The 13,653-nt window shown below is 32.8% G+C and overlaps 1 protein-coding gene across 4 annotated transcripts in view; it reads right to left on the bottom strand.

Annotated features, from left to right (window-relative positions):
* Window positions 1-13,653, bottom strand: part of Adat1 (Adenosine deaminase, tRNA-specific 1) — a 40,314-nt gene that overhangs the window by 2,134 nt on the left and 24,527 nt on the right. For all 4 annotated transcript variants that reach the window (XM_035371075.2, XM_035371073.1, XM_035371076.1 and 1 more), the window contains 3 exons: window positions 11,395-11,573; window positions 9,886-9,982; window positions 7,134-7,208 (listed from right to left, as the gene is read on the bottom strand). In XM_035371075.2, coding sequence (XP_035226966.1) covers window positions 7,134-7,208; window positions 9,886-9,982; window positions 11,395-11,573 — 351 coding nt within the window. The remainder of the gene's footprint in view (window positions 1-7,133; window positions 7,209-9,885; window positions 9,983-11,394; window positions 11,574-13,653) is intronic.

Below are 13,653 nucleotides of genomic sequence, written 5' to 3'. Positions count from 1 at the left end.
TGAGAGAAAACGACAACGTGGTTAGCTAGCGGCCATTATGGTTCTTGATTACGTGCTGGGAGGTGCACCTATGTGATGGCAAGAGTGTCCATCCAAACAGGAATAAAACTACAGTCCATTAAATCTTAGTGTTTGTGTTTTATGAGTACTTTTATTCTCGAACATATTGTGGTCCGTGCAACCCGGTAGGAAGATTAGTGCCTATGGATAAAGTGCTAGTTAAAAAGCTTAAAGGTGAAGTGTTAAATTCATCAAAAAAGTGTGATATGTTACTTCGCATTCGACAAGATAATTAAAAACTAGTGTGTGACTGAGAAATTTCAGTTTTATTTTGCATTACCTCAAACGGAGGTAAGTGAATTTGCTCATATATGTTCGGTATTATTAATTAACGTTAATTATGGAAGCATTTTTAATTAAGAAAAGAATTTTAAAGTCAAGTATAACGAAAGCAACTTCAGATTTCGAAAAATATACTTGTGATGAATTTCAGTTACAACTTTTTGAAAATAAATGTGCAAAATTTAATAATGAGTGTTCAGAGATTTTTGATAAATTATTTGAAGTAGTTGATGAAAATGAGTTTGGCAAATATGTAATTGAACAGCAAACTGTTCAAGAGAGCATTGATACTTTGTGGGTTAAGGTTAAATGGCAAATGTCAAAATTTAGTGCTAAAGATGCAAGTAATGTAAAGATTGAAAATACCAGTGCACAAAGTATGAAATTACCTAAATTAAACTTGCCGTCTTTTAGTGGAAATATTCAAGATTGGTTAAGCTTTCGGGATCTTTTCATTTCAAGCATTCATAATAATAATGCATTATCGGATTCCCAAACGCTCTCGTATTTGAAGTTATCGCTTCATGGCGAAGTAGCTAGGATTATTCAATCAGTCACAATTTGTGACAGTAACTATAAAATTGCTTGGGATTTTTTAGAAGAGAGATACTCCAATAAACGTGATCAGGTTTTTGCTCAGATAAAAGCCCATCTTCTATTTTGAAATTAGTAGACACAGTGAATGAAAGTGTAAGGTCTCTGGAAATATTAGACCAAAAAATAGAGGGATTTGCAGAAACATTTCTTGCATATATTTTGCTGCAAAAATTGGATGTTTCCACTCGTCTTTGGTGGGAAAGAGATTCAAAAACAAGTGAGTTACCTAAATTATCTGAGCTTATTACATTTCTAAAAAATCATGCTAGAACTTTGCAGTCGTCAAAGTCATCTAACTTATAAACATCTAATGTGTTTAATGCGAAAAAGGGTCAACCTATTCAAAAGGTGACTGCTTTGGTGTCAAATGTTAAAGGTCAAGATTTTAAATGTATTTGTTGTAAAAGTAACAATTTTCACAAGTTGTATAAATGTAATTCTTTCTTAAAAATGACTGTAAGTGAACGTCTTGAATTTGTTCAGAAAGATAAATTATGCTTTAATTGCTTGGGTTTTAATCCCACTCATTCTGCAAAGAACTGTCGTTCAGAATTCAGCTGTTCAAAATGCATGAAAAAACACCATAGTTTACAGCATTTTCCCAATCAAGACATTTCGCATTCACCTGTTACTATAGCGAGTTGTGTGGGGAGGGAGGAAGCACCGGCTAATAATTCTGACCCCCCTTTAGTAGACAACTCGGAGCTGAACGCTGACACCAGATGTTTTGAAATGTTATCTAATTGCAAATAAATAAACAATTCTGAATTTATTGGTTCGTCTGTAACTGCTTCACAAGTGATTTCGAAGGAGGTATTACTATCTACTGCTATTATTTATGTTGAAGATACTTGCAGAAATTTTATTGCTTGTCGAGCTTTACTTGACTGTGGAAGTCAATGTTCATGTTTCACCTATGATTTCGCTAATAGGCTTGGAATAAAAGGGAATAAAATTAACATATCAATTTCATGTTTAAATGGAAAAGCTCTATCGGTAAAATCCAAGCTTATTGCTGTGATATCAAACAAGCGTGATTACCACCGTGCTCTTGAATTCTTTGTTGTACCTAAAATTAATGATTTAGTACCAGTGAATTATTTTAATTTTTCATTTTTACAGCTTCCGCAAAAGATCAAACTAGCGGATCCTCATTTTAACAAGGCCCAGAAAATAGATGCAGAATGCTTTTATGAACTATTGAAGGCTGATCAAATTCATCCACGAAATTCTAATTTAACTCTTCAAAATTCCGTATTTGGATACATTGCTACCAGTGTAAATGTTGGTTCAAATTCAGGCAATACAATTCAGTGTGGATTTATGAAAGTCGAAGAAGACTTAAATTCACTAATCAAGTCCTTTTGGGAAATTGAGGCTGTTACAGAATCTCTCAAAATAAAAAATAAAGAAGTAGAATGTGAGGAGCATTTTGTGAAAAATCATCAGAGGGATATTGAGGGTAGATATGTAGTGACTCTACCATTAAGGCAAGATGTTCATTTGGGCGATTCTTCGCAATTAGCCACCCAACGGTTAAATAATTTGTGGAAGAGACTAGACAAAAATCCTGACATGTCTAGGATGTATTGTGAGTTCATGAGTGAATATGAAGCGTTAGGGCATATGCAAAAAATGCAGAGTGTGACGGAAACTCATAAATACATAATGCCTCATCATGCTGTTTATAAAGCAGAGAGCAGTACAACTAAGTTACGAGTGGTATTTGACGCATCCACTGCTTCATCGTCTGGTTTTTCATTAAACGACTGTTTGATGAATGGAGGTGTAGTTCAAGATGACCTGTTTTCTATCTTGCTACAATTTAGAAAACACAAGGTGGCTTTCACTGCTGATATATGTAAAATGTATCGGCAGATTCGTATAGACCCTGAGCAACGCAAACTTCAATGCATACTTTGGAAAAATACGTTGAATGACGCATCTAAACTTTATCAATTACTTACGGTAACATATGGAACAAAATCAGCGCCTTTTTTATCAACAAGTGTGTTGAAGCAGTTAGCCTTAGATGAAAAGGATAAGTATCCATTGGCTTCTAAAACGACACTCAACGATTTTTATGTTGATGACATTTTGTCTGGTGCAGAAGATGTCACCTCTGCTGTAGAATTGCAGCAGCAGTTAATAGACATGCTACAATCTGCGAAAATGGAATTGCACAAGTGGTGCTCAAACAAAAAAATTCTTTTAGAACACGTTCCATTCGAAAAACAAGAGTATCATTTTGTAGAATCTTCACACAGCACCGTAAAGACTCTGGGCTTAAGATGGAATCCAAAAGAAGACTCTTTTAGTTTTACTGTGTCTAGTTCGTCACAAATCTGTACAAAACGCACAGTTTTGGCAGATATTGCTAAACAATTTGATCCTTTAGGTTTCCTAGGGCCTGTAATCATGCGTGCTAAGATATTCCTGCAAAGGCTGTGGCTTTTACATCTAGAGTGCGATGATCCACTTCCTTTCAAAGAGCGACAAGAATGGGAGACATTTCATAAGGCCCTACCAGAGTTGAAACAAATCAAAGTCCCTTGTTACACTCTAATAGAATCAATTAAAGAAATTGAGCTCCACTGTTTTGCTGATGCTTCAAAGTTCGGATATGGTGGAGTAATTTACTTGCGCTGTGTCTCTGAAATTGGCGAAGTTAAAGTGACTTTACTTTGCAGAAAATCTCAAGTTTCGCCTATCAAAGTAATAACCATTCCTCATCTGGAGTTGTGTGCAGCAGAGCTCCTTTCCAAACTTGTGTGTAAGGTAATAACATCTTTGAGGTTATATTTTGACAAAGTTATTCTGTACACAGATTCAACAATTGTGTTAGCCTGAATTGCTATATTTCCTCATCTTCTAAAAGTGTTTGCGTCAAATAGAGTAGCTCGTATCCAAGAGCTAACTAAGTATTTCTGCTGGCAACATGTCAGAACTGCAGACAATCCCGCTGACCTAATTTCTCACGGTCTGAGCCCGGAAATTATTGCTGACAACTCTTTGTGGTTTCAAGGACCAAATTTTCTGCATCAACAGGTCATTAATTATAATAGTGTTATTAACAACTTTGAAAATTCAAATGAGAACTATGTGCGCGAACTGAAACTTATTTCCAATGTAAATTTGACAGTAACTGTTAAAAATTCTCTTTTGGATTATGTTTTTAGTATTACTAATTGTTAAGCTAAATTAATTAATGTTTTTGCTTATGTTTTAAGATTTATAAGAAATTGTAGATCCAAGGAAAAACAAGTAGGTCATCTGACAGTAGATGTGGTTTCGTTAAGCGAAAATAAACTACTTTCCTTAGTCCAACATCAAAGTTTTCCTGAAGAATTCAAGAACTTAAGTAAGAAAAGGGAAGTATGTAAAAATAGTCAGTTAAAATTTTTATGTCCCTTTTTAGATGAATCTCAAGTTATTAGAGTAGGTGGTAGACTGCAGGAAGCTAACATGCCCTTTAACACCAAGCACCCTGCTGTTCTACCAAAAAATCATAAACTGACTCATTTAATTATGTTACACTATCATATTAGAAACTTTCATACTGGAGCACAAGCGCTCTTGCATAGTGTTAGACAAAAATTTTGGCCAATAAGTGGACGTAATCTTGCTAGAAAGATAGTAAGAGAATGTGTTACGTGTGCCAAGGTAAAACCAGTATTGCTTGATCAAAAGATGGGAAATTTACCATTAGAGAGACTGAATCCATCCTTTCCCTTTAACCATACCGGTGTTGACTTTTGTGGTCCTTTTGGTATAAAGTATACAACTCAGAAAAAGAGTGTAGTGCACAAGATTTATGTTGCAATTTTTGTTTGCCTCTTGACTCGTGCAGTCCACCTCGAGATCGTTTCAAATTTGTCTACAGAATCATTTATTGCTGCTTTGAGGTGATTTATTTCTAGAAGGGGTAAATGCGCAACCTTATTTAGCGATAACGCTTGAAATTTTGTTGGGGCTAGCAATGAATTGAAGCGACTCTACAATTTGTTGAAATACCCTGATGAAATCTTAACCAAATATCTGACATCTGAAAGAATTCATTGGAAGTTTATCCCTCCCAGGGCTTCTCACTTTGGAGGTATCTGGGAGGCAGGTGTTAAGTCGTTTAAGTTTTATCTTAAGCGTGCAGTTGGGAGATTGATTTTTACATTTGAGGAGTTTCTTACAATTTTGAACCAGATTGAAGGAATTTTAAATTCACGTCCAATATCCCCTTTGTCAAATGACACCACTGATTTAGAAGCTCTTACACCCGCACACTTTCTAGTCAGGCGACCTTTAACATCAATAACAGAGCCTGATTTAACTGACTTTTCTGATAGTTCTTTAAAGCGCTGGCAGCGCACTACTAAAGTAATGCAATATTTGTGGAAAAGATGGCAAAATGATTACATCAGTCATTTACAGCAACGATTTAAGTGGTATTTCTCTAAGGATAACGTTAAAAAGGGCACTATAGTTTTAGTAAAGGAAGACAACATGTCCACTTCGACTTGGTTATTGGGTAAAATAGAAGAGGTAATTTATGGTAAGGATAAAAAGGTTAGAGTTTGTATTGTAAGAACCAAGTCAGGTTTTTTAAAAAGACCAATAACTAAATTAGCTGTACTACCAGTACATGTTACATAATTTCATGTATATTTCCTGAGTTCAAAAAATTGTTATATATATGCATTGTATTTTAATTTAGATGTTGTGCATTTCATGTTCTGTGGTTAATTATGTTTATTGCTTTTGTTCATGTGTATCAATTTAAATTTTGTGATATATGATTTGGACTATATGGTGATTTAAAACTGTTTAATTTTGGTCATTGTTAACTATGTAACAAATGACCAACTCGGGCGGTATGTTAAGGCAGAAGTGATCTGGCAACTACGATGAGAGAAAACGACAACGTGGTTTGCTAGTGGCCATTATGGTTCTTGATTGCGTGCTGGGAGGTGCACCTATGTGATGGCAAGAGTGTCCATCCAGACAGGAATAAAACTACAGTCCATTAAATCTTAGTGTTTGTGTACTTTTATTCTCGAACAGTAATTAACAATATCCTTAGGAAATAAATCTATATAAGAGAGAATGAAAAATATAAAGCTACTTTCTTAAAAAAATATGTACAGTTTTTTCATAATAAAAAATTAACTGCTTTATTACATAGAAGAGAAGAATCATACAAGAAATTTGACGTTAGACAAATGAGACATGATTTTAGAAAACTGGACACATGTTGAGAGAGATTAACACAGGTTCCTCTTCTTCATGGAGTGAATATTTCAACATAATTTAATACATCAAATTAAAAATGACTTCTGCAAAATTCTGAATTTCTTTATTGATAATGAAATGACATATAGCAAAAAAGAATGTTAACACTCATGAATATAACATCATACAGAACATTACAGAATTATAATATCATACAGAAAACACACTCAAAAAATATCTTATAGAACAGGGAAAGAACTAGAACACTGAACTTTAATTACTGCTTGCCACTCACTCAGAAATACTACTGTTACCACTCACTTTTCAAAAATTACACAAATAAAAATTACCCCTCAACAAACAGTATTTCAGAGATAAAATTTACTGAATTAAGTAGTAAACGCCATGGAACTAAAACTGTGCATTTTAGGCCCTTTTATTTTGACCTGTTATTGTTTAATTTTTACAAAATCAAAAGAATCAAAATATTTTTACAGAATAAAAAGAGCAAAATTTTATATTTATCTCTCAGAAAATCAGATGATGGTAATCCTTTAATTATTTTCAATTACCAGAATAATTGAGCTTAATTACCAGAATTAAACTGTATTTTATATGCAATATTTATTCTAGTTATCATGCATTCAATTACTGTGGTAGTTTTCATGGCAACAATAACCATGATAATTGACCCATTCCTGCAAACTGCAAGAACTCCAATCCAAACAAATTCAGTATTTGTCCAAGCCTCCTCCCAAATAATAGTATGCCTAACTGAAATATATGCAATTTTAATCCAGTTCAATAGAAATTACTTAAAACAGTAGAACTCTTGGATATGCATGCAAAAAAACAATATGAAACTGCAAAAATATATTTTTTACATGCAAAATGATATTTCTAAAACATGTTGTACAAGAATATAAGAGTAAAATGCAAATTATTTCAATTGTTAAAATTATTATACTCACTTTTTGGAATTTCTGCGATATTCTTGCAATACTTCAAGAAATTTTTCAAATAAAACACTTTTGCAAATGCTTACTCTACAAAAAGAACATTAGAAAAGTTAAAGGAAATATTAAAAGTGGTTAATTAGAAGACATATTGTTTTAATGCAAGTTAACAACACAAAATATATAAAGACAAATAATCTATTTTCTGGAAACAAAATACAGAAACATACATAGTAAAAACCACAACACATGTCTCTAACTATTTCCATTTAGTTCTGCTATCATAATTAAAAAAAGCATATAATTAAAAAACTGTTGATGGCAGCACTATTGATTTTACATAATAATCCTAATTTTATGGAAATAATTTAGTTTCCTTTAATAAATTAACTATTTATACAAAAATATTTTTTGTAATAATTTAAAATAATTACCAGTGACATTCTAAAAATTCATATCTTATATAATCTGGAAAACAGTAAATTTAGTGCAATCACCTAATGATTGTTAAAAGGTTAAAAGGATAAATTTTTAAACAGCATGTAAAAGTTGCTGGTTTCCCATTTATGAAAATCAGCTATAGAATTGTACTTCTTGCAAGAAAAATCAGAATCAACTGATTTCAATTAAAAGTTCTCAGAATCATTTAAACAATAGATTAGGACAGAAAGTCATTGGTAGACTTGAGGCTAGCCAACCTGAAGTGGAATTTGCTTGATATTTACTAATATGTCTTGTCTCGAATGGTAATGTGCATATTAAGGCACCAATTCTAAACTATAAAATCAAAAAATTCCTTACTTCTTCAGAATTGTAGGGATGAGACATTTCTTGATTTGCTTAGTCTGTGAGATTAGTAATAAAATGGATTTAAAAACATTGCTCATAATTTTCCCACTTTGGTTTTGTAAAATGTAAAGTATTCATAAACAGTTGCCAATATGTCAAAACGATTAATTTCAGTTATTTTGAACGAATGACAGTGAGCCCAGGCTCTCTCCTAATCTTGTTGAGAATCATTCTCTATACTGAAACTTGATTTACCATTTTCCTACATGGTGTGCTTGGCACCCTTAAAGACAGGTATTTACCTCTGATCTTTTAGAAAGACATATACTATTGTCACCAGGTGTGAGGACTTTCTCTGCTACACACCTGTACACAATTCATTTAGAAACTGATTTTCAGATGCAGCTTACAGGTTCTCAGACAGCTCTCTAGCTGTAATCGCTCTGTGGTGTCAGGAATTTATTGTTAGAAACTGATCCTTAGCAGGTGTTCTAGCTTCTGGACCTAGCCAGGTTTCCTAATGAATGTACTCAGAATATAGAACCTATGCCATAACATGGATATAATAATTCAAGACACTCATAATTATAAGACCTTCACTTTATATTTGTCAGCCTCACACAATATCATTGATTCTCCACTTCAATTCATCATCTAAACAATTCAGACAACTCATTTTAACTGAAACTAGTCAATACTGTGATTCTTTTTGCAAGAGAAGCAGCTCTATAGATGACTTTTACAAATTCAAAAAATAGTCACTCTCAAGTTTTCTGAAAATATATATCCTTTTGACAGCCATCAGATACTTACATCAGATTTACCATTTTCTGAATTATATGCTGTATCAATTTTTTTTAAATATTAGGCATATATATTTTGAATTATTGTAAAAAATATATCTGTAACTTTAATTTTAAACACCAATGTATTTTACATTGTATTTTTTGCATAAATTTTATTGAAGTTAGAAATAAATATATTTAAATATGAAAAATAATCTAAAAATTGCTACAGAAAACTGAAAATAATGGGAAAATACCTGAAATTTGTGGATTTACTTGATATTTGTAAAAACACCTGATAATAGTGAATTATTTAAAAATCTCTTAAAATTTATAAATATAATCACAGAAATTCACATCATAAAACAATCCTTACCCTCAAAATCATAAAAACAACCTTGTATTTAGCGTAAGTATATTGAAACACTCAATCGATTTCGAGGGCAGCTAAAGGTCCCTCCTCATCAGGAGAAAGAAATACATAGAAAGAAGAAAAATAAAGGGGAAGGAGTCTCAGAAACACATGGTCCTTATTAGCACTGCACGTGGTTATAACCGGATTTTTAAACAGAGTTACACTGGCCGCTTACTTTTATTGAGCCAGGCTATCTGATCAAACACGTAACACAAAGGACAAGAAAAATTAGCGAAGTTAAAAATAGGAAGCGAGGGACAAATGCACCTTCACACTCAAAATCTGAACTTCGAATAATGGAAAGCAACTACTGAACGGATTTTTATACACTCTGGTAGTACCAAACGCGAGGAGGTAATGCCATCTATCGGCAAAAATGTGTTACATGTTTGATCAGATAGCCTGGCTCAGTAAAAGTAGGCAGCCAGTGTAACTCTGATTAAAAATCCGGTTATAACCACGTGCAGTGCTAATAAGGACTACGTGTTTCTGAGACTCCTTCCCCTTTATTTTTCTTCTTTCTATGTATTTCTTTCTCCTGATGAGGAGGGACCTTTAGCTGCCCTCGAAATCGATTGTTTCAATATACTTACGCTAAATACAAGGTTGTTTTTATGATTTTGATTGTCACATTAGCGTGTTTCTCTTCTATTCTAATCCTTATCCTATTAGTAATTAATTATGCAAATGAATATCACTCCATATGCTTTGGAATATGATATTTTTAGGGAAAATACTGTGACATATAATTAGGGTGGCTCATTAAAAATATTCCTACCTGGATGAGGGTTTATTCAAATTCTTCTTGGTAACACCTTGTTTTCTCCCATCAATGCAAACTTCTACAGGCTTAAAAGTATCATTCCAAATGATAGCTAAAAAAAGCAATTATTTTATGTTACAGATTAAAATAGAACCAGAACATCAGTAGTCTAACACAAAATTCCTCTTCAACTAATATAAAAAAAAAAATTAGTTTCATAGAAAACTGCAAAGCATTTTTACAAAATTCAACGCAAGTCTCTCTTCATTAAAAAACACAGATTCCTTCGACATGTAGAGGGCTTTTTATGTAACATTAATCTATGAGTTTTGGCTAATTTTAAATGCTATCAATTAATCACAGGCAGATTAACTAGATCCTATCAAAAAAATAATCTTAATTTTTCCTATACTGGTATACAGGAAAATTTACTATCCCAAACCATCAACATAAAATGAAAGAAAATTACATGGGATCAGATGATGTTTGCCAGATGAGCCATGCCAAAAAACAAATCATATTTTCAAGTTCTCATACAAACATCATTCTTTAAGGACATTTAAAACTTTATTTCTTCATTCTTAATTATATTTGTCAGTTACAGTGTTCTGAATAAAGTTTTAATTCATGTACCCAAATGAAAAGAAGAAGAGAACTGCATATCCTATGAACACTATGATACAAATTTAAATAATATACACCATGTTCACAAAGTTCTTTATTTGGCCTTTATTTTTGCAATTGCTGGTCATACATATATACTTCAAATATAAAAGTGTTTTAAAAAATTCAATTGGCATTTAAATTTTTTTAAATCAATTTTATAATAATTATGAACTCTAATATTTCGCATGTTCCCTCAGTTCTTATACCTACATTTAGAGAAATTTTATACTCATAAAAAAAATTACAAAAAGCATGACACTCATATCACAAAATTTGACTGAGATATTTCCTTTCAAAGTTGGAGATAATATTTGTTTGCATTTCTATGCAAACTGTCATTTTTTAGCCATCTACAAAGAGTCAACTAGACTGGCCAAATGGGTGTAGGTAGAATTTTTTTTTTTTTTTTTTTTAATTTACCTACTAAGCCTGCAAGTTGAGGTGTAATATGTTCTCATAAAAATGATTCCATCTTGATCGAAGATGGCAGAGGTGGGAATCTGGGTTAATTGAGAGTCTCCATAAATAAAAATATGAGTGCATTAGATTAATAATGTATTTATAGCATGCAACATATCATTTGTAATAAAATTAAAAGATTGTTACACATTAATAAGCCACAAAAATATAAATAAATGCATTTACAAATTTAAAAAAAGTCAATCTCAAATTATGATATATTTTAAACTACCAAAAATTAGTTAAAACTTTTCTGTACTTCGTAGCATATATCTATAACCAGCAATTGCAAAAATAATGACTATGTAAGGGCTTTGTAGACATGGTGTACGAGTCTGTGTATACACAAATATTAATATAAATAGATATATTTAAATCATTTTCTTAAAATATACTTACATGCAGGGCAAGGAGTTATTGCTTGATTTTTCTTTAATAGATTCTCTTTGCTGTACTCAAAACAGAAACTACTTTGGTATAGTGCAGGTTTATTTACATGATATTGAGGTGGCAAGTCTGTAACTTTTGATATTCTTTCAAAAATTGCTCGCTGAAGTGCACTATTTTCAAAAGGGCATCTGCAAAATAAAACATATACACTAGCAAATTAAAATCAAAATCTGACTATTCATTTATCTAAATTTTAAACATAATTAATCATGTACAAGTACAAATATTGCTTATATATTAAAATTTTTTTTAATTTTACATTTGAATGAGTGAAATCAGAAATAAACCACTATTTAAATATATGTATAAATTAGAGTGCATAAAAATAGTATATTCAAAATTTAAAACACATTTTAAAAAGTTAGAAGTTAAAATTCATTTAAAAGATAATTTTAATAAATTTAACATAATTAATTTATTATAATAATTATTACAACTTAATTCAATCTTAAGTTATAAATAATATATTAATCGTTGGTTGATAGCTGTTGGGATAGTATATTGATAGCTGTTGAGAAATTTACATTCCTCCCTTTGTGGCTGTGCTAAGCAGAAAATGGTAAAGTATATAATCCCGCAGAGAATCCACAAGAGAGTGTGGTGAAGACTGTGTGTCCTCTTGATGTGCCTTAGTGATTCCAGAGAGGTGTAGCGATTTCAAAACAAGGAAACTTGCAGTGGTTTTACCAACCTTTCATAGTCCAACATGATGTTTTCATTTATTTTGTTAAACTCAAGGAAAGCACACATTAAATTGTATGTTTTTAAATTACAGCAAGTGAACTCATTTGGTAGGGAACCACGTTTTTACACTACTGCATATCACTCTCAAGAACCTTCAAAAATTCAAAACAACAATACCAAAATACATATGTCGCCTTGACTACTGCCTGAAATGCAAGATTTACAGCAATTTTCAATTCTGTGTATTTTGCTGTCCAAGCAGCTGCTACACTAACAAAGTATATTCAGAATGAATAGTGCCTTGAAGCTCCTGGAGAATGTTAGGTGGAGGCTACAGTGATGGAAGTTGGCACTTGCTGTAATGACAACACTGAAATTTTATTTCAAATGAAATTCTTAAATCTCTTACTCCAAAGTTCAGAGATATTCACATAAATGATGAGTGATCTTAAAACATAATCATTCTGACTGGTACAGTGGTTAGCAATGTTGGCTGCCATATCATTGGATCTAAGTTTGTAGGGTACTGCATGTACAGGAATTCAAATTACTGATCTTCAGATCCTACTAAACTGAAAAGTAAGTTATCACTTTAATCTAAAACAACAGCAAACTGATGGAAAGTTAAAATAACCTTTTTATTTAATTCTGATGAACCTATGCTACTCACAGGTATTTAAATTAACATATAATGAAGTTAAATTGAAATTTAGGTAATGTAATCTGAAACTACACGCACAATATGCTACATAAGCTAGCTCAAATAATTAATGGTGTGCAATTAAATGTCAGCTAGCAATGTGGCTAAAGCCAGAATAACCTTGGCAAAGCTGGCCAGAGAATGTAACAGCAAAGTGAGGCTGCCAGAAGCACTAACTCTCAAACATTTAGCTTAAATAAACAACAATTAATTTGCATTCCGGTGAGGACTATGGAAAGAAGAAGCTAAAGTAAAGGTTCAAATCATAATAAATGGTTAATTAACATAAAATCCTACAAGTCTGAATCCTGAAAAAGGTATTGATGTTTGTAAGCATATAGTGTTTGTATGGCTTGGGAAGACTTAAAACACTGGCAAGCTCAAAGTCCTCTTAAGTGATTTGGTGGTAAAGGAAGAGGAATAAGAGACTGTACACATCCACTAGGGCAGCGGTTCCCAACCGCTGTTCCGCGGCACACCAGTGTGCCGTCTGAAGCACCGTAGTGTGCCGCCGGGTCTGGGTGTCACGGTGCTGTTCGCCCGCTATAACTCCTCCCGTCACTCCCCCCGCCAGTGTCATAGGTGGTCACGGCGCTGTGCAATGCTATAACTCCTCCCCCTGCCAATCTTGACAAGTGTCCACCGTGTCCCCGCCCCCATGAGACGCAGGCAGACGCCTCACACAGTGTCAGAGAGACAACGGCTGCTGTGAGGAGAGAGACACTGATACTGCAGTGATGGACAAGTTTTTGAAAAGGAAAGAACTGGACTCTGAACAAAATCTGGAGCCAGATGAGAGCCCGAGTATGAGTGGGGGTCAAAAG

This window comes from Stegodyphus dumicola, chromosome 3 (assembly GCF_044657685.1).
Source record: "Stegodyphus dumicola isolate Sdum_Otavi_A_Nest chromosome 3, ASM4465768v1".
NCBI classification, from domain to species: domain Eukaryota; kingdom Metazoa; phylum Arthropoda; class Arachnida; order Araneae; family Eresidae; genus Stegodyphus; species Stegodyphus dumicola.
Note: the sequence above shows the minus strand (reverse complement) of the source record. Positions and strands in the feature narration are given on the sequence as shown.